At 26.1% G+C, this 19,282-nt stretch overlaps 1 protein-coding gene across 8 annotated transcripts in view; it reads left to right on the forward strand.

Moving 5' to 3' along the window:
- The window catches only part of LOC130673635 (uncharacterized), a 114,669-nt gene that overhangs the window by 48,592 nt on the left and 46,795 nt on the right, over positions 1 to 19,282 (forward strand). For 2 of the 8 annotated variants that reach the window (XM_057478735.1, XM_057478732.1), the window contains 11 exons: positions 527 to 713; positions 2,441 to 2,581; positions 2,654 to 2,928; positions 4,257 to 4,429; positions 4,523 to 4,798; positions 4,861 to 5,022; positions 6,369 to 6,522; positions 6,636 to 6,915; positions 6,985 to 7,080; positions 9,582 to 9,911; positions 11,351 to 11,419. In XM_057478735.1, the coding sequence (XP_057334718.1) occupies positions 527 to 713; positions 2,441 to 2,581; positions 2,654 to 2,928; positions 4,257 to 4,429; positions 4,523 to 4,798; positions 4,861 to 5,022; positions 6,369 to 6,522; positions 6,636 to 6,915; positions 6,985 to 7,080; positions 9,582 to 9,911; positions 11,351 to 11,419 (2,143 nt within the window). Of the gene's footprint in view, positions 1 to 359; positions 453 to 526; positions 746 to 2,440; positions 2,582 to 2,653; positions 2,929 to 4,256; positions 4,430 to 4,522; positions 4,799 to 4,860; positions 5,023 to 6,368; positions 6,523 to 6,635; positions 6,916 to 6,984; positions 7,081 to 9,581; positions 9,912 to 11,350; positions 11,420 to 19,282 lie in introns of those variants that run through there. The other 6 variants (XM_057478736.1, XM_057478733.1, XM_057478738.1 and 3 more) reach the window with 6 other exon arrangements.

Consider the following 19,282-nt stretch of genomic DNA (forward strand, 5'->3'; position numbering starts at 1 on the left):
AAATTTTTATCAACAACTTTGTAATTATCTTTTTTAAAAGTTTTAACTGCAAAATCTAGACCAAAACAATCAAAAGCATTTCGTGCACGTCTCTCATTCAGTGTATTTTCACCCTATCAACTCTTTCCCACCCTCGTAAAATTGAGTTCAACACCTCTAAAATAGACTAGTAGATTCTCAATACCTTCAGTTGGGTTTCAAACATCCTTTCGTGCTGTAATATTATATTTATTACTATTACATACCATTACATTATTAAATTTTTTCTTTAATATCAATTCGTGTCTGGAAATTAAATAGAAATTTACTAAATTAACAGAAAGATTTGATTCCTCTTGTGAATTATAAATATTAAAAATAATAAAAATGTATACGGATCCTTTGGCAGAAATAAAATTTTTTCGGAGTTACGCTGAAACAGCTAAAGAAAAAGTAAAACGTATCGAAGAACGGTATAATTTAAAAGTTTAAAAATAAAATAAACATGAACACAAAAGTTTTATTTTAAAGTTTATTATGTTTACAGAAATGTACTGATCAAGGACATGCTCGAGGAGATACGAGTAGAGAAGTTTAAATCTGAGACAGAAGCTTCGATCGATGAAGATGAAGCGAGAAAACGAAAAGTTCATTTAGAAAAAACCTGGCATGTTATTACGAAAAATGAACAAGCGTTTATGGAGGATGCTTTGGAAAACAAAGAAGAAGATGAGGTGATTGACGTTTATTTAAAAATATATTTAAGGTAATCCATTTATTACCAATAGAAATTATGTAATTTTTTTTTCTTTTTTAACTTCCCGCTAAGAAAATTGGAAATTTTTGAAAAATTCGGGAAGTTATTGGTTTCGGTCCGATTTTCGAAAATCGAATTTCTATCAAATTTTGACGTTTTGAGGTTCTAGGAAGCTATTCTGACTAATTTCATGATGATGTCCGAGTGTATGTATGTATGTATATTAGACTGGGCCAAAAAAATTGAGTAATTTAAGTCGTTTTGACTCAACTTCAACCTTGAATAACTTTCGAAGGAGTGAATTTAGCAAAAATGATAAGAGAACTTTTTTGTAGAGCATTAAATTTCCTTCAAGAATATGTATCTTGACTAAAAAAATTTTGATATTTCTAGTAGTTACAAAAATCCAAAATAGTAACAAAGAATTTACAAAACAAATCAATGTTTAAGGCACGGTTACAAGGAAACGGCTCGTTTTACGTCAATTTACTAAGAGGGATTTTTTGTAGGGAATTTACGAGTTTTGGGTAAAAAATGAAATTTCTGTCAAAAAACTAATAGCTGTAACGATACACCTCTTAATATCAATATTAAGGGCTTAAACTTGGACATTAATTTTTTTCGGTCATCAGGAATCACAGTATCACAGTATCGAAAAAAAAAAAAAAATTGTCGATATTTTTGGCCCAGTCTAATGTATACATGTACGTACGTACGCACGTATGTAAATATCTGTAACTTTTGAACGTATGAACCGATTTTGATCGTCAAGGTGTCATTCGACGGGGCTTATTAATTCCTATAAACTGTGAAAAATCGAGCTTGATCGGTAGGGCTGGTTCAAAGGTATTCCAAAAATAAAATTTTTTCAAAAATGTTCTTTTTGGATAACTTGTAATGTGCTTGATGGATTGATTCCAAAATTGACTGGGCTTTAAAACTTTATAAGCCGCGTCGATTACGACCTCAACCGTCTCAATCGGTCAATTCGTTTGAGAGATATCGTTGGAGAAAAAATGGTAAAAAACGTTTTTTTTCGAAAAGAACGGCATACAAAAGTATTTTCAAGCTCGAAGAGCTCGAAAATGTATTGACAACAATTTTTAGGAGCTCAAGGAGCTCGAAACAGCGGGAAGTTTTGGTGCTGGCCCGCAGGGTCAACCGATAGACAGGTTGTTTTTATTATTATAAGAGTTTTCAGAGAAATTATTTAATTTATCAATATCCCTAAGGCTAAAAATAAGCAGTCTAGCCTACAGTTTTTACCAGTCACCTCCCAAGAAAATAAATAGAAAATAATTAAAAAAATTTAGACTCTGTCTACGCCAGGAATCAATCATTTTTTTATTTTCTATTTGTATCATTAGAATTTTTTTTTAATTTTATTATTAATGTCCCCGAAAACTAAAAACGGAAGCGGCGAATAAAAATATGTCTTTTTGGAATTAGTAACGCAATATACATTAGACGTTTTAACTTTTTAGTACCTCAGGATTATTCATAATATAAAAAAAAAATTTATTTCGAAACTTTATTTTAATTATTGTCATAAATTTCGAAAATGAAACTTGAATTGTTACGATTAAATTAAAAATAAAAAACTATATAATATCCGTGTATACTTCGATGAGCTACGTGACTTTTAAACAGTATTACCTTGAGAAAGCGAAACGATAGGAGATGACATAAAATATATATTTATAGTGGATCCAATACATGACTTGTGACGGTCTACCAAATCCTGGGATACTGTCAGAATTAAATACATTTTTATTTATTTGGGATTTAGAGGATGAAGAAGCGTCAATGTTAAATATTTCACACAAATGCCAAGTCGTTATTTATGTAAGACACTAAAGTAAATAAATAAATTATTTATTGACGTATTTAAAAAATGACAATTAAAAATTTTTTTAGTTATTGCTAAAATTAGATAACATTATTGAGTTGAGTTTAATGGAACCTCCTGAGTATATTGAGGACTGCAAAAAAGTACGTAAAATATTTAGGGCAAAGCTGAAATACTGGATTGATCTGGCGACTTATCGGCTTCTTCGTCAGATCGAGCGAGACATGATTAGAGAGGATTTAAGAAATGCGAGATATATAAAAGAAGCTGATGAAATTATTTGCTGCATTTGGGCTTTGATCAGATTGCCAATTAGTATCAAACAATTATCGGAACGTGAAAGGTAATTTTGTTAATTAGAGCAAAGGCGCTTTGTAACAATTAATTTTTTTTAAACTGAGGCCTTTGCGCATAATTATTTTTTTATGAACTTCTATAGAAAAATTTAAAAAATTTAAGACCATTCTCTCAATATTCCAAAATATTTTTATGAAGAGTCGATAATTCATTATCTTTTTTTTTTACAATAAAATTTATCGATTTTGACAAAAATTTAACAACTTTTGACTGATTGACCTGAAAAAAATCCTTTCAAGGTTTTCTACTTAATATATTACCTTTGAAAAAAAAAGTGAGACGTGTCGACTGAAAAAACTTATTATTTTACCAACTGAAAATTCTTTATTTTTTTCCAGTTTAAATAAAAAAAAAAATCGAATTGTCAATAATTTTTTATTAAAATAAGTTAATATTTGTTGGTAAATGTCAATTTTTAATTGGAAATATATAAAAAATCTCATGAAATTATTTGTAGTATTATTGATTTTCAACAATCATGACACTAGTACGTATCATGATCTTCACAAATTGATTACTTGTAATCAGCGCAATTAAAAATTTTTTCTGTCAAATTTAAATCTTCTTTTAGCTTCTACGTAATCTTTCTCATCTTCGGAAGTTTTATCACCCACCGGTTGTTGTTCGCGTAATAGATAACGCAATTTCCCACAATTTCTCTTTGCCATACTAAATATTTTAATTCAATAATAATAATAATAATAACTTTTTTCATAGAATTACAATCTCAAAAAAATAAAAAAAATAAATTAAAATTAAAATATACAAACTGACATTACTAAAGACTCTAGCAAACTGGATCTTTTGGGGCACATGGGTGACTTTGACTCTGATGTTTCGAATCGCACTGAGATAATCAAACGCAATTTACCAAAAAGACCCTTCAGCTCAAAAGTTTTTCACGAATAGTCACTAGAGCTACATAACGCCGCTCCAAAGTTACTGACATAAAAAAATCCATGTGTGCCTCAACCGAGCCGGCTTGCCAAAGAGTTAAATATTAAATAACTAAAAAGAATTTATCAGCTTAATAAATAAAATTTATTAAATAATTATTTGCAAAATTAAATAACTTAGTCATCAAATTATTTTCGAAATTCGCAAAAATAAATTTTCAAATCAAAAATATAATTAATCCTTTTTTTTTTAAATATACATAAACATAAAATGAGTCATTAACTTAATACTGTAATGAATTAAATTAAATTAAATTTGTCATGAATATTTATTTATCAATTGTTACAATGAATGCACTTATTCTCAATGCAGAAATATACATGAATAAATAAGTTTTATTTATTTATTATTTAACAGAAATCCAATAGAAATAAATTTTAAAGAACTAGATCTGACTGTTAAAATGCCTGTGGATGTTGATTGCTACGCTATGTCAATACGCGGCCTCTGGATTAAATACGATCATTATTCAGATCAAGGATCATCATTTTTTATGCCAGAAATACCACAAGAGTATAATATGAATGAAGGTATTATATATTAATAATGACATTGCGGTTAATGAACTATGTAAATAATATTTATTTATTATCATATTTTAATTTATACAACTTTGTCTTTAGATCTTTTGACCTTTTGTCTGAACGAGTACGATACAAAAGTCAAAATTCGTCATGAACAAGTCGAGGGTCGTAGATTGAGACTCGAAGAAAAAAAAATGATGGTCGAACGTTTATCGAATCCGTCACAATTCGTTACATCTAAATCGGAAAAAAAAGGCAAACAAAGTAAAAAATTATCACCCCAGGCTGGACGGTCTAAAAAAACGGAACCTGAAGCTGAGCCTGAACCACTACCGTATTTACCTACACCCGATGAAATCATTCTGCAGAAAGAAGGTCAGCAAATTAAACAAATAAATGTTTTAATGAAAATAATTATTAATTTTTTTATTCTTCAGAGGAAAATAGAAAGGAGTTGAGAAAATTATTATTTACCCGGTGTGAAAAAACAGAAATAAATTTACGAAAATATCGGATACTTGGCGGAGTGTATCATATTGATTTAATTTATCAACCACCTCAGCCTAAAGATATGAGAGGAGATATTTTTTTGACAACACGTTAGTTTTTTTTTTTTTTTATATTTCTATGTACGTATATATTAGGGTGCTTCGTTTGAAACGAACATCTTTTTTTTTTAGCGGACACAAGAAAATTTTATTGTTTATGTTGAGATAATTCCCTGAAAATTTCAGCTCTTAATTTTAATTTGAAGTACTTCCTCTCGAGCATCAAAGTTTTCCCATTTAAAATGCATGTAAATCATTTTTGATTTTGAGCTATCGTTTTGGAACTAGTTTTTATTTGTAGAGTAATTTTTACTTTTTAAAAGTGTATAAAACGGTTTTGGTCTAACTCGATCCATGTCGATTGTATCAGCTCCGAAAGTCAATTTTTCACTTTTTTCATTTATTTTTGTTAATAGTGAAGAAACGGCTCATCTGACAAAAAACATGCATGGGACCAATCTTTTAGGAAATTTTGCCCTCTACAAAATTGCTCATGACACTTATATTGCTAAAGTGCACTGTTCATGAGATACATGTATTTTAACATTTTACAATAAAAAGAATTGTAAGCTTACTATAGTACTAATCTTTTTTACTGTAAAATGTTAAAATGCATGTATCTCATGAACAGTGCACTTTAGCAATATAAGTGTCATTAGCAGTTTTGGAGAGGACAAAATTTCCTAAAAGATTGGTCCTACGCATATTTTTTGTAAGATGAGCCGTTTCTTCACTATTAACAAAAATAAATGAAAAAAGTGAAAAATTGACTTTCGGAGCTGATACAATCGACATGGATCGAGTTAGACCAAAACCGTTTTATACACTTTTAAAATACAACAATTACTCTACAAATAAAAACTAGTTTCAAAACGATAGCTCAAAATCGGGCTGTTATAGTAATTTAAAAAAAAGTTATTCGATTTACATGCATTTTAAATGGGAAAACTTTGATGCTTCAAACAAAGCACCCTAATATATATAATCATTTATTGATAATTAGCTTAAAAATTAACAATTGTTTGAAAACTTTTTTACTAGTTAATATTTTCTTGTGCTTTTATTTGATTACTTCATAAATTATATCGTAATGTCACTTTGACATTACGATAAAAATGAATAAAAGTAAAAAAATTTACGAAGCCCTTTTGCTTACAAAAAAAATTTCTTTTTAAATTTCTTACGCTTGTTGAAAATTACTGAACTCACATGGAAAAGTTTAAAAAAAAATCCAGGCCCTTCAGGTATTAGAGACGCGTAATAAAAAATCTTAACATGTTGATATTTAAATATCACGAGTCGTGACCTGCAGAATAAAAAAAAAGTAAAAGTACAAGACATTATTTAAATAAATTTATAAATAAAATAAAAATACTTGGAATAAAATAAATTTACAGTTCAACTACCAAAAGAACTCAGATATGTATCTTTTTTACGGCCGTACAAAGCGCCACCGCCAGCACCAGACGCAGAAAGAACTCCGGAGGTGATTGAAGCTGAAATGAAAGCTCTTGAAGCTGCGATGGAAGCTCTAGTGCTTGTCACTTTCAAGTAAAAAATAAATATAAATGTTTATTTAAAGTTTTTAAAAGTGTATGGGCATTGAATTATTGTACAGTAAATAGTTTTTATTAAGATAAAAAATTTGTATATACGTATCACAGGCTTCCGGAGTCAGTTTTGTGGTTCGAGCCGCCTCTGGTCGCTCACTGGATTGATGATAAAAAAATTTGGTCGACTCAGGACGTACATGATATCAAATACAATGAAGAAAAACAAATAATAACATTCAGGACTGGTAGACTTGGCATCCACGGTCTTGCGGGATTTAAATTTATTAATTTACCATTTCAAAGTTGGGAATTGAAACCGGAAACTGGTAAAACTGGTGGGGTGACACTCAATATTTCTGCTGCTATTGTTCAAGTTGAATTTGTCGTACGGGTAAAAATTATAATTATTCACTAATTTATTTATTTTTTATTTTATTTTTATTAATTTTTTTTTTTTCAGGAAAATTTGGTATGTCTAAATTCTTTAATCGGAGGCACTACAACTGCACTTCAAGATCTTGTTGGAAAATATATGAAACTTGATTTATTAATACGAGTAAGTCAATAAATTTTTTTTTTCTTACTACTTTCCGAACTAAAAAAAAAAATTTTATTATTCTTTTTATGATGTCAAAAAATAAGGGACGATTTGATAAAAATAATTATGGTAATTGTTTGGAAGTGGGGTCAACCACATTTTTGGCCATAAAAAATCGAAATATTGATTTCTCGACTTTTTATTGTCAAAATTGTGAGTAACCTTAGTTTCGATTATTTTAAAAAAATCTATTTTTAAAAATTCATAAAAAATTTTCTAATTGCAATATCAAAAAAATTTTTTCTTTCAAAAATACAATACTACACGGAGAGAAATTTATGGTAACAATTACCATATATTATAGTAATGGTTCCCATAATGCATGGTAACCGGTTTTTTTGAAATGTTGATTATAGGAACGGCAACCATATATATTATGGTAATCATTCCCATAATTATGGGTATAATTCCTATATGGTATCGGAATAGTTGGTAATTATGGTAATCGTAACTATGTAACTATGGTAATGGTTACCATAATATTGTGGTAATCATTCCCATACATTATGGGAATAGTTACTATAATATATAGGATTTATTCCCATGTGCACTTAGGAATCGTTACAATGTGGTTATAGGATTGGTTCCTACTTGCTTATGGAAACTATTCCTATGAGTATGGTAATCATTACCATAATTCTATTACCATGCGATATGGGAACTGTTACCATAATCATGGGAATTGTTCTCAGAAAGTATGGGCCTATATCCCATAATTCCAAGTAATCATTACCATAACGGTATGGGTCTATGAGATGATATTTCATAAAAGTACTAGGAACGGTTACTATAAATTTCTCTCCGTGTAAACAACTAATACATGTACAATATCACCAATTTTATTTTATTTTATTTTTAGTTTCATTTTCATTAATCATATTTATATTAAATTCCAATATCACTTATATTATATTATTGTTACTATTAATTTATACTGCCGATCGGCATTCGTTGCAATAAATAAATGAATAGATATTCAGTTTTTTTATGTTTTTTAAGAAAATAAATGCTAGCAGACTCAAAAAAATGTTGCCACAAAAATTTCGATGAATATGATGAAAAACATGAATTTTTTATATTTAAAAATTGCAAGAACTCATTGAAATATCAAAAATTTATAATTTCTGATGGTGGATTTATAAATCCGTCGTGAAATAAAACAATTTAAAAAAAAAACCAATCGATAATATTTATTTCTAAATTTTTTATCGTCAAAAATGTGGTTGACCCCACTTCCAAATAATTACCATAATTATAAAGGAATAAAAATATCTAGTGTTGAAATTTTAATCATTAATATTTTTTTACTAATTAGCTTATTGTGAAGTCAATTTATTTGAAACATTTTTTTTTTTTATCATAAAATATTTTTATAGAAATGATAAAAACTAATATTTGTCTCATAAATCTACTCATATATTAAAAACAAAAATATTTTTGAGTAAAAATTTTATTTAGTTAAAAAAAAATTTTGGGTTTAATTTAAAAATTAATTGATTGAATAAAAACAATTAATTGAGTCAATACTCGATTTCACGATAAAATTTTCACTAAGCAAAATTTTTTTGTTACTAATTTTAAATCAAATTATTAAAGTTAATTATGAAATTTCGTGGCTTAATTGAATAATGAACAAAACTGCTTTCAAAATGAATAATATTAAATAATCACGTAAGATTGTTTTTCTTGAATCATAAAATTTCTAACGTAAAAAAAAAAATTAACATGTGCCAATGTGACCCGAGACATGCCCTTCTAACGTTGCACTTGGTTGCGAGTTATGAAAATCAAGTAAAACTGAATTTAAATCAGGCTTGAATTGTAAATCTAAACATTTTTTGAATAACAAATCCATAACTTTATTAAGATTCACATAAATGTCACACAATTAAAATTTTTCCTTTAAATTCAAATCAATTTACTTGAAGTTATTAACAATTTAAAATCCGTCTGAAATATAAAATATGAATATCATTATAAATTAACTTATTTACATACCTCGTTTTTATTTTCATATCAATACAATTATTGATATGAAAAAAAACAATTTTTTTTTTTTACTGTCCATAAGTCAATTAATATTTATTTCAAAGCTGATAGTTATTTGAAAAACCTGAATTTTGATTGAAAATTCTTTTTCTCATGAGCAATTAGTTTTTAAATACGAGAAATTTCATTGCAAGACTTGAATAAACTGACAATTATCAAAAACTAATTGATATTTAAAAAAAAAAAAAATTACTACTGTCTTTTAAAAATTTTTTTAATTAAACCCCCACTTTAAAAGATTATGCTTTAATTTTTTTAATTACGTCAACAAGTCGATATTCATGCAAAGTAATTAAATTTCTATGACAATTATCTTTGAAGATCAGGCAAAATTTTCAAAAGTTCACATACAATTGAATCTATTTATAATTTGAACACTAAGTATCAATCTGAATATGAATTATTTACAGAAAATGAGATCTGGTGGCTGTGATTTATTCCCTGAAAGAGATACTTTTAGTTACATAAAAGGCCTTCCAGTAAAGCACCCGATTGCTGAAAAACATCTTCAATCATGCATGGGTTTACTTAGTACAGCATACATGTTTGCCTGGTCAAGATGGAATGCAACAGTATCAGCGCGTCAAATAATTATCCAAATAAAAGAATTACACGGGTGTGTTGCCAAAGAACAAACAAATATGATGCTGATGGTAACTCCACTGCGTACTACTCTTATTGATTGCACAGAAGTTGGCTCTGAGTTCAGCGATAAATCAATGCCTGGTGAAGACTCTAAGGTACTTTTTATATTCATTTTTAAAAAAAGTACTCGATCACCAATCCCTTGATATCCATCTTCCTTATAAATTTAATTAATAAAATTATTCGGACATAATTTCGATTGTCAATTTTTTTTTACCCATAAGATAAATTTATATTGCATATATATTTTTTTTTTACACAGAGTAACAGTACCAAATAACGACCGAGCTCCAATTAATGACTGGGTATTTAAAGACTCTATAATTTTAAAATTCTGGAATTTAATTCATGAAAAATTTACAACTCACAACTTTATATTTTTCATAAATTAATTTCTACAATTTAATAATTATTATGAGTCTAAGACCCCGCCATTAAGTGGAGCTCGGTCAATATTTGGTACTGTTACTTTAAGAGGGTGGTCACAAAGAAATGATTTTAAAATTCCCTGATATTTCCCAATTTTCCAGTAAAGTTTTTCATATTTTTCTCTGATTTAGAAATTTTATTCGTATCATTTATATATTCAAAGTTTTTATTATATTTTCATTTTTAATAATTAAATTTGATAATTAAATCATGCGAGAAACCATAAAAAATGGCAATAAAATAAATTAATATTGCCTACTTTTGATAAATTCGGTGTTAAAAATGTATAAGTTAAAATATTTAATAAGAAATTTTATGATTTAAATAAATTCAAAACACACTGGTTACAAAAATTAAGGGATATTAAAAAAAATTTCAAATTTTTTAGTCATTTTCAACAGTTTGTAACTCGAAGGAAAATGGTCGTACAATAAAAACAAAAAGTCAAACTGTAGCTTCAAGTGTCTCGTTTTATGATCTGGGTCTTTAAATTTTTGTATTATGCGCGGTTCCGGAGCAATCAAAAATCAATCTTAATTATCGAAAAAAATTTATTGAAGCTCGGAGACCGTTTTTAAGACGAGCAAAAATTTGGTAAATTTCTTTTTTGATAGTTTTCTTAGGATTACTCCGGAACCGCACATAATAAAAAAAATTGAATACCAGATCAGAAAACTAGACACTTGAAGCTACAATTTGCCTTTTTTGTTTTTGTCGTTTGACGATTTTCCTTCGAGTTACAACCTGTTGAAAATCACTTTAAAATTTGAAATTTTTTTAATATCCCTTAATTTTTATATCTAGTGTATAATTGAAAATTTTTTAAATTTTTAACTGTTACAATTTAATTCTCTGATAATTCCCGATATTCCCGGTTCGTGGCCACCCTGTACTCATGATCCTGAATAATTTTTTTTTTAATTATTTCAAATTTGTAAGGTCACTGTACTTTTTTGAAGTAACTTTTTTTTACGTGTGATAAATTAATACCTTAAAAAAAAAAAATTAGCGGGAATTTTTAAGGGACATGGAGACTGAGTACTTAACTCTATTAAATAAAATTATAAATAAATATATTTTTTATAAAATATATATAAATTTTTAGTTTTTCGCGGATGTTTATCATTTAGCATCACATACTGCTGGGATAAAAACCCGACTGTTGATGAAAAAGGTATCTTTTAAATTAGCATCTACTGTTACTAAATTACTGATAGCTACTAATGTCATCAGTACGTCTTCGTGATATATTTTTTATTATATAAATGAATATAGATATACATTTACATATAATTATTTTATAAACAATTATAATATATTTTATGAAATGTTGTAAATTCTCAATAAAATAATACCCGAGTTATTCAACAGTCGGTATTATAAATTACTAAATTAGTGTAATTAATTAATTAATTAATTTTTTTAAATTTAACTGATTTAATTATAAAACTAGTATACGTAATAAATTCTACAAGTCGGCATTCCTAGTGACTCAACTTAAAATACAAACAAGTATTTAAGTTATCGAACTTATCGATACAAACTTTCAAATCCGGCAAATCTTAATGAGAGATTTTTACTAAAATCACTTCCGAGAAATTAGTCATTACTGATTACGTTAGTGCATTACTATTTTAATATCAATGACTCTTTATTTTTTAATTACTTTCTGTATTGTTTGATAATGAGTTTTATGATAAAAATACTTTTTTTTTTCTGATGGTTATTAAGATAATGAATCATACAAAATATTCATGTGAGTAAACGAAACGGGAATTAATTTTTTTCTTAAATATTTTGTGGTTCAAAGTTTTATTGGAAATATTCGGTATAAAACTTTCTATCACTTTTCATACATATACAATTTTTCATTGAATATTTTTAAAAGTGGGGGAGGGGGATGTTACCTGAGAATACCCTTAATAATATGATATATTTTTAGTTAATTTATAAAACAAATTATACGATAAATTATGATATTAAAAATTGGAAGATTTTATTAAAAATTATTTTCTTGATTGAAGAAATTCAAGTTTAGTTTAATAAACGATGATCTTATTGTTTAAAAATTTTTTTGAATTTCGTAAATAAATTTCGATTTTCTTTTAACAATAAAACGAGCAACCTGCAGTCACTACGTGACTGCCCAAATATCAATACTAAATTTATAAAATACGCAGAAAAAAAGTATTTCTTGCCGCAAAAAATTTCAATTTGCACCAAGAAATTTTATGCATTATCAATTGAATACAAAAATTATCTTGGGGCGAGAAAATATTTTTTTGGTCAAGAAATAATTCCTTGCACCAAGTAATTTTTTCTAGTTCTAAAGAAATTTTTGTTTTCAATTCACAATGCAAAAAAATTCTTGGGGTAAGTAAAAATTTTCTTTAAGCGAGTAAAGATTTTTTGTGTCAATGAATCCTTTTTTTTTCTATGCACACTTGTTTGGCTTTGAAAAGTTTCCTAAAACCAAAAGGGAGTATAAAAATCTGTCATTTTGGAATAAGTAACGCGATATAAATGATATAGCTATATATTCATTAACATTCAGTCATATTTAGTGACAGAAATAATTAAAGTATTTATTTATTTAAAGAAAATAAATACGATCGTCTTTTTTCCCGCGCAATTTAAATGTAATTCGAATGATATAGATAAATCTATTTATCTCAATACTTGGGAATTAAAAAGAGTTTAAACTATGAAAAGGCACAAATTCAAGTCAACCTATCTAATGATACCAATTTTAATAACATTAACTAATTCTATCATATAGATATGGCGGGAACAAAATTTTTCCTTATTCTCTTAATAATATAAATTATTTTTTCAGTCGGACATGAAATTAATAATTAAATAATTTCTTGTAATTTACTACTCAAGAAAATATTGTTTTTACTAAAGTTAATTTTTTTTCTCAGTGTAATGAATCAAAAATGATTAGCAGAAAACTGAATGAAAATAATTTCCAAATTACTGAATCTGAAAATAATTACGTGATTTTTTTTTATTCCATGCTGACTGATCTCAACTAAATTTCTATATCAATACTAATTTTTTAGAAAAAAAATACGATAATAGGAGGGGGTAATTCTTTGTCGCATATGAATCGATAAGTGATAATTAAATAATTATCGGAATTCCAATTGAATTATGAAATATTATTTTTCCTTTGAATCCCACTAAAATCTACGAAATTCTTATATGAAATGAGTCGGAGAAAAATATAAAATTAAATATCATTTACTGATTCATCTCCATTACATTTAATTTCAAAGTAAATAAAAACAAAACTATGAATCATCACAAAAAAAAACAATAATAATATTATTTAAAAAATTATCACAAAAATTCTAAAAATTTTTTTCCAATCTATAATTACAAAATAACAATGATGATATTTCATAAATACTTTATTCAGCCTTCAGCATTTTTTCTTTATCAGCTCATCAAATTTAAATTTTAAAAAAATAACGCATCACTACTTTAAAAAAAAAAAAAAAAAAAAATAACATCACCTAAAAAAATCCCGACTCAAAAAAAAATTTTAAAAAACCAAATCCTCAATAACTAAATAAATAAAACTAAAAAAAAAAAGTTATTTCAAATTTTTTAAATGTTCAAAAATTATCTCAGCGTAATGTCTGAAGCAGCTGACGTCTAATGACGTCAGAGATAATAATTCGCGGTTCCGCGACATGCGACACAAATTACGTTATCATAATAATTTAATTAGCAAATTATCGTAAAAATACATCCAACACTTGTTTTTTCCTGCTCAAATTATTTCCAATAATAGACTTAAAGTTTTTTATTTCCCATAAATTTCCACAATCTCCATGATTGTAATTAAATAATAAAATCCATCCATCAACTAGCTTACAACCTACTCAATATTATATTCAATGTTTTATACCTGTTTCATCGACGCGCTTGAAAACCCACCTCCACCTCCACCTCCACCTCCATCCCCACAACCATCGCAGTCACAATACTCTCATACTCTCATACATATTTTCAAGGTATTCGGACACTATTAAGTGTTGCCTGCACACCCATATATCTACCAATACATTTTAAATTACATCTGTTATATCTATATATATGTACATATATATTTGAGTATACAGTAGGTGTAGGTATCAAGCATCACGTGTATTACATACACCAACAAGTCGTGGTCGAGAGAGTACGTTTTGTTGGAGACTTACCTGGTTGTGCGCACAAACGCCGGACGCTCGTTCACAAACTGACAGTCCTGTTAAATAAAACTAAAATTTAAATATTTATATTTATATTTATCAAGTTTACTTAATTATATAATAATAATAATAATAAAATATATAAACAAACAAATATAAAACAAGGAAACATAACCTAGTTTATTTTGAAATAAAAGTGGATATTTGAAAAAAATGAATTTTAAATAAAATAAAATTCGCGCGTTACGGCCCTAGTGACCTGTTTTGAGATCAGGTTTTTTTTATTCGTTGCATTCGGCCTTGCACCTGCCTTGTCTGTTGCCTCTACGTTATACATTTGAATATATATATATTACATGGAAATAAAAATTATTTAAATGTCTATTGACTATTTTTAATTAATTTGAATTTATAAAATGTTTTAAAGTTGTTTTTTTAAGTGAACGCGATTAGAAAGTCTTGATTCGGGTCACACGTGCATTCCATGAGAGTTATTTTATTTTAAAATTTTTATTTATTGTGGTTATTATTATTATTATTGGATTTGTTTGTTCAATTGTGCAAACGATTTAGCATTTGTGCATCTGGTTAATTTTATTTTGTTTTGTTTTTTTTTTTTTTACTTAATAAATTAATATTCCAAGGAGTTTTTAAATTATTTTTTTAATGAGTGAGTGAATGAATAAATAAGTGATAAAAAAGTGGTTTTTTTTTTTAATAGTGTAAAAATATAATGAGGAGATGAATTCTCCAATAGTGTCTGGTGATATCCCGGATGATGAAGGATATAAGCCGCGTTTTGTACGGGTAAGTTTTTTAAATATTTTTTTTTAATTATTTGAGAAAGTGGGGAGGGTAAAATGAATCCCTGAAATTTAAATAAAAATTTCTGTGGTAAAAACAATAATTTTTTTTTTTTACTGTTCTTGGGGAGCACATGGAGGGAAGGAGCAAGCAAATGACTCGAAAATTTTTTAAATTAGAAAGGGGGAATTGTCACCTGGATAATTTAGGCCATTAAAAATTTTACAATTAAGTTTTTTAATTGAAAATGATAGTGAAACTTAGAGTGTGAATGTATGATACTGAAGTTAGCCGACATCTAATAATTTTTGAATTTTTAAAAAATGATAAATTAAAAAAAGAGAAATATTTAAAAAATTCCACCTGTAGCTTTTTTAATTTTCTACATGTGCATATTTTTGTTTTATTTTTTTGCAATTGATTTGTTAAAAAACATGAGTATGAATGTAGCAGACATCAGACAAATTTATAATTAGTAATAAATAGACTAAATAATATGATACTGAAGTTAGCAGACGTCTAATAAATTTTGGATTTTTTTTAAAGGGATAAAACATGAAAAGAAAAATATTTGAAAAAATTGCACCTGTAATTTTTTTAATTTTCTACATGTGCATATTTTTATTTTATTTTTTTGTAATTGATTTGTTAAAAAACAAAAATTCAAAAATTGTCAATTGTCTGCTAACTTCAGGATCATGTCAATGTAACTGACAAGTGGGAATTTTTTAAATTTTTGAAAAGATAAAAAGAATGTAAGTGGAATAAAAGTAAAAAAATGCGTCTTTAGATCAATGAAAAATCAGCATGCGGATTTTTTAAAATTTTGTATTGTAATTCATTTACTTATTTATTTAAAATATATAAAATATCTCCCTCTGCTACATTCACACTCATCTGAAATTAGCCGGCGTCTAATAATTTTTAAATTTTTTTAAAAACCACAAATTATAAAAAAAAATCATTTGAAAAAATTGCACCTGTAGTTTTTTAAATTATCTACAGGTGCATATTTTTAGTTTTTTGTTTTGTAATTGACTTGTTGAAAAAAAAAATCCAAAAATTGCTAATTGGCTGTTAACTTCAGGATCATAATTAAAAATAATTGAACTAAAAAAATTATCAAGGGGCTCATTTTAGCCAGTTCTCTATGCATATTTTTTTTATGTATATAATTATTGATATTTTTACTCCGTCATGTTTATTTATATTCGACATGCACCCATTACTAAATATTATTATGGATATAGTGAAATTTACGGCGTTTGTTACAATTGATTTTAATTACTCTTAAGTATAATGTCGATAATTGTTTTTTTTTTTTTTTATTCCATTTATTTAAAGAAAAATTTAATTGACTATACTGCAAACATCTTTTGTTAGAAAACGCAGTAATTAAAATTCTATTTAAAGAAAATTTTTTTCATGACAAATTATGTCATTCTATAATTATTTTTTAATGATTGGAAATTTTCCACAGTAAATATATAAATACATATTTTATTATTTTTATATATACATATATATTTTATTTATGTATTAAACACACAAAAAATTCCATGTTTACAAATAACTAGTTATTTATACTTTTATTTCTTTTCCAAATCAAAGTCTAAAGATTTTTTATTCAAAAAAATGGCCTTTGATTCGACTCAACTTTTTATTGCGTACGTTTTTTCTTTATAAAAAATTTATCCTTATTTGTTTAATATTATCTATATAAATTTTTTTATTCGTGATGTCGTAATATTTTCCTATAGAATTTTTTTTTAGTAGAATCCTAATTAGATATTTCTATCACACAAGAACTCGTATTACAAGTAATACTAGTTATTCATCTCTAAAAAAAAAAAAAATTTTTTTTATATTCAACTTTTAAGATTATTTTATACACGCAGATAATTCAAGGATTAAAGTTATCAAAAAAATTAAATATTTTCAAAAACAATATTAATTTTTAAATTAATTTCAAATAAATTAGTCGCATTTTTCAAATTCTCTATTGTCAGAATTAATTAAGAAGTTTTTTTTATGATGAATTTTTAAAAATTAAAATCAATTAATTCAAAAAAATTGGTCATTTTATATTTTATTTTATTAATTGATTTGTTGATAAGTTATAAATATATATATAATAATAATTAGTTAAAGTAGTATATGTCGTTAGTTATATATATAGATGCACAGTAATTATTAAATTTAATTGGCTTAAATTATAAGACAAAAAGCTAATAATATTAAAATTTACGTCCGCTTATTTTGTACCCAAAGGTATTTAATTTGACGTAAATTTGAATTCAAATATTTTTTTTTATCCGTTAGAAAAAGGAAGACATTCCTGTTAACTTATCATAATTATATAAATATGATGATGATATAATATGATGATTAAAATTAAGATATAGTCAGAAAGATAAATATTTTTACATAATATAGTGGTATTTATAATTTATAAACAAAATTAATTTTTTTTTTAAATTAATATTTACAGAAAAAATATAAAATCTTTGCATAATTAAAAAATTTATAAAAGTAGTAATGTCAGTTTTAAAATTACTGTTAAGTAATTAATGAAATTTGGCATATAGCAGACAAGAAAATGATCAAATTTATTTTTTTGGAAATACAGAGAGCTGCCAAATTTTAGTTTTCATACTTTTAACATTGAACTACATGATAAATCACAGGTTTAATCTATTCTCTTAAAATGAATCAGTGAAAAGTACTTCAATTAGTGTTATTCACTGCATAAAAAATCTCACATATATCACTAATTCAATCAATGATATATTTGGGACTGATTCGCAGTGAACATTTACTGACTCGGAGTGCAGTACTGATTCATTTTAAGAGAGTAATTTATTTTTCTCTGTAGTTCTTTATAAAAATTAATTTGATCTTCTTCTTATCAATATCTACTAGTACGAAAGATTTTATTAAATTTTGAACAATATAATTCTAAAACCGACAGTACTGCTTTAAGTTGAACTTAAAATTTCAAATTTTTCTAGAATTTCCTACTCCACAGTATGGAAATTTTACTCAAATTCAACTGGTTCGAGTTTGTTCGTAAATGTTCAGCTTTTTCCGTGATTCTAGTACTAATAGGTTAAAATGAAGCAATTAACTGACGTATTAATGCGTGAGCACTATCTTTTAATTCAACTTTAATAAAAATATTGTTTCTATTTAAATTTTAACTGTTATTTTACTAAACATTCTGATTTCCCAAAATCAATTTTACTATGAAAGAGACAAAAACTTCTAATAAAAAAAAAGCCTAATCTTCGTTATAAATTACTATGCTTCGAAATTTGGTTCAATTCTTATAACAAATTTCTACATTATCAGTAATTTCCACCATAATATTGCTATCAGTTTAGCAGTTTTTCTATAAAAAATTCTGAATAATTATCTGAGTGTATAAATAAATAAAAAAAAAAGTTTCTAATTAAAACTTAAGTGATAGTGACAAGTTTTTTAAAAAATTTGTCATAGAAAGTAAATTAACCTTAATTTCACCATTGTGTAAGTCTAAGTGTTATTATCTACGGAGAAGATTACTTAAGTTGATTATAAAATTAAAAAAAAAACAACAACAAAATAAAATAAAAGTAACAAGAGAAGTATTTATGTTATTTACGGCCGTGGCTTATCATTATCATCCAGAAGCCTTTTTGTTTTGGTAAAAGGATCTTATATATGAGATATATACATATATTACTCATATCAGTACAATTATCTTAAGCTACAAGACATAATCACGTATCGTAATTACAAAAAGAAAAAGGAAATAAATACACGTTCAATTGCAATCGTAACAATATTTAAAATAAAATCACAATTGCATTGAATTCGATACATGAGAACAACTTCATATTATACATACACATATTGTAGTATATTTCAAAACAAGAGATTAAGAAATTTATAGCCGAGTGTGAATATTAAATCAAAGACGGGAAATTCTTAGCAAAAAAAAAGGAAGAATGAAATAAATAGAAATGAAATTCTCAAGGCTACTTTAA

The sequence above is a fragment of the Microplitis mediator genome, chromosome 8, assembly GCF_029852145.1.
Source record: "Microplitis mediator isolate UGA2020A chromosome 8, iyMicMedi2.1, whole genome shotgun sequence".
In the NCBI taxonomy this organism is placed as follows: domain Eukaryota; kingdom Metazoa; phylum Arthropoda; class Insecta; order Hymenoptera; family Braconidae; genus Microplitis; species Microplitis mediator.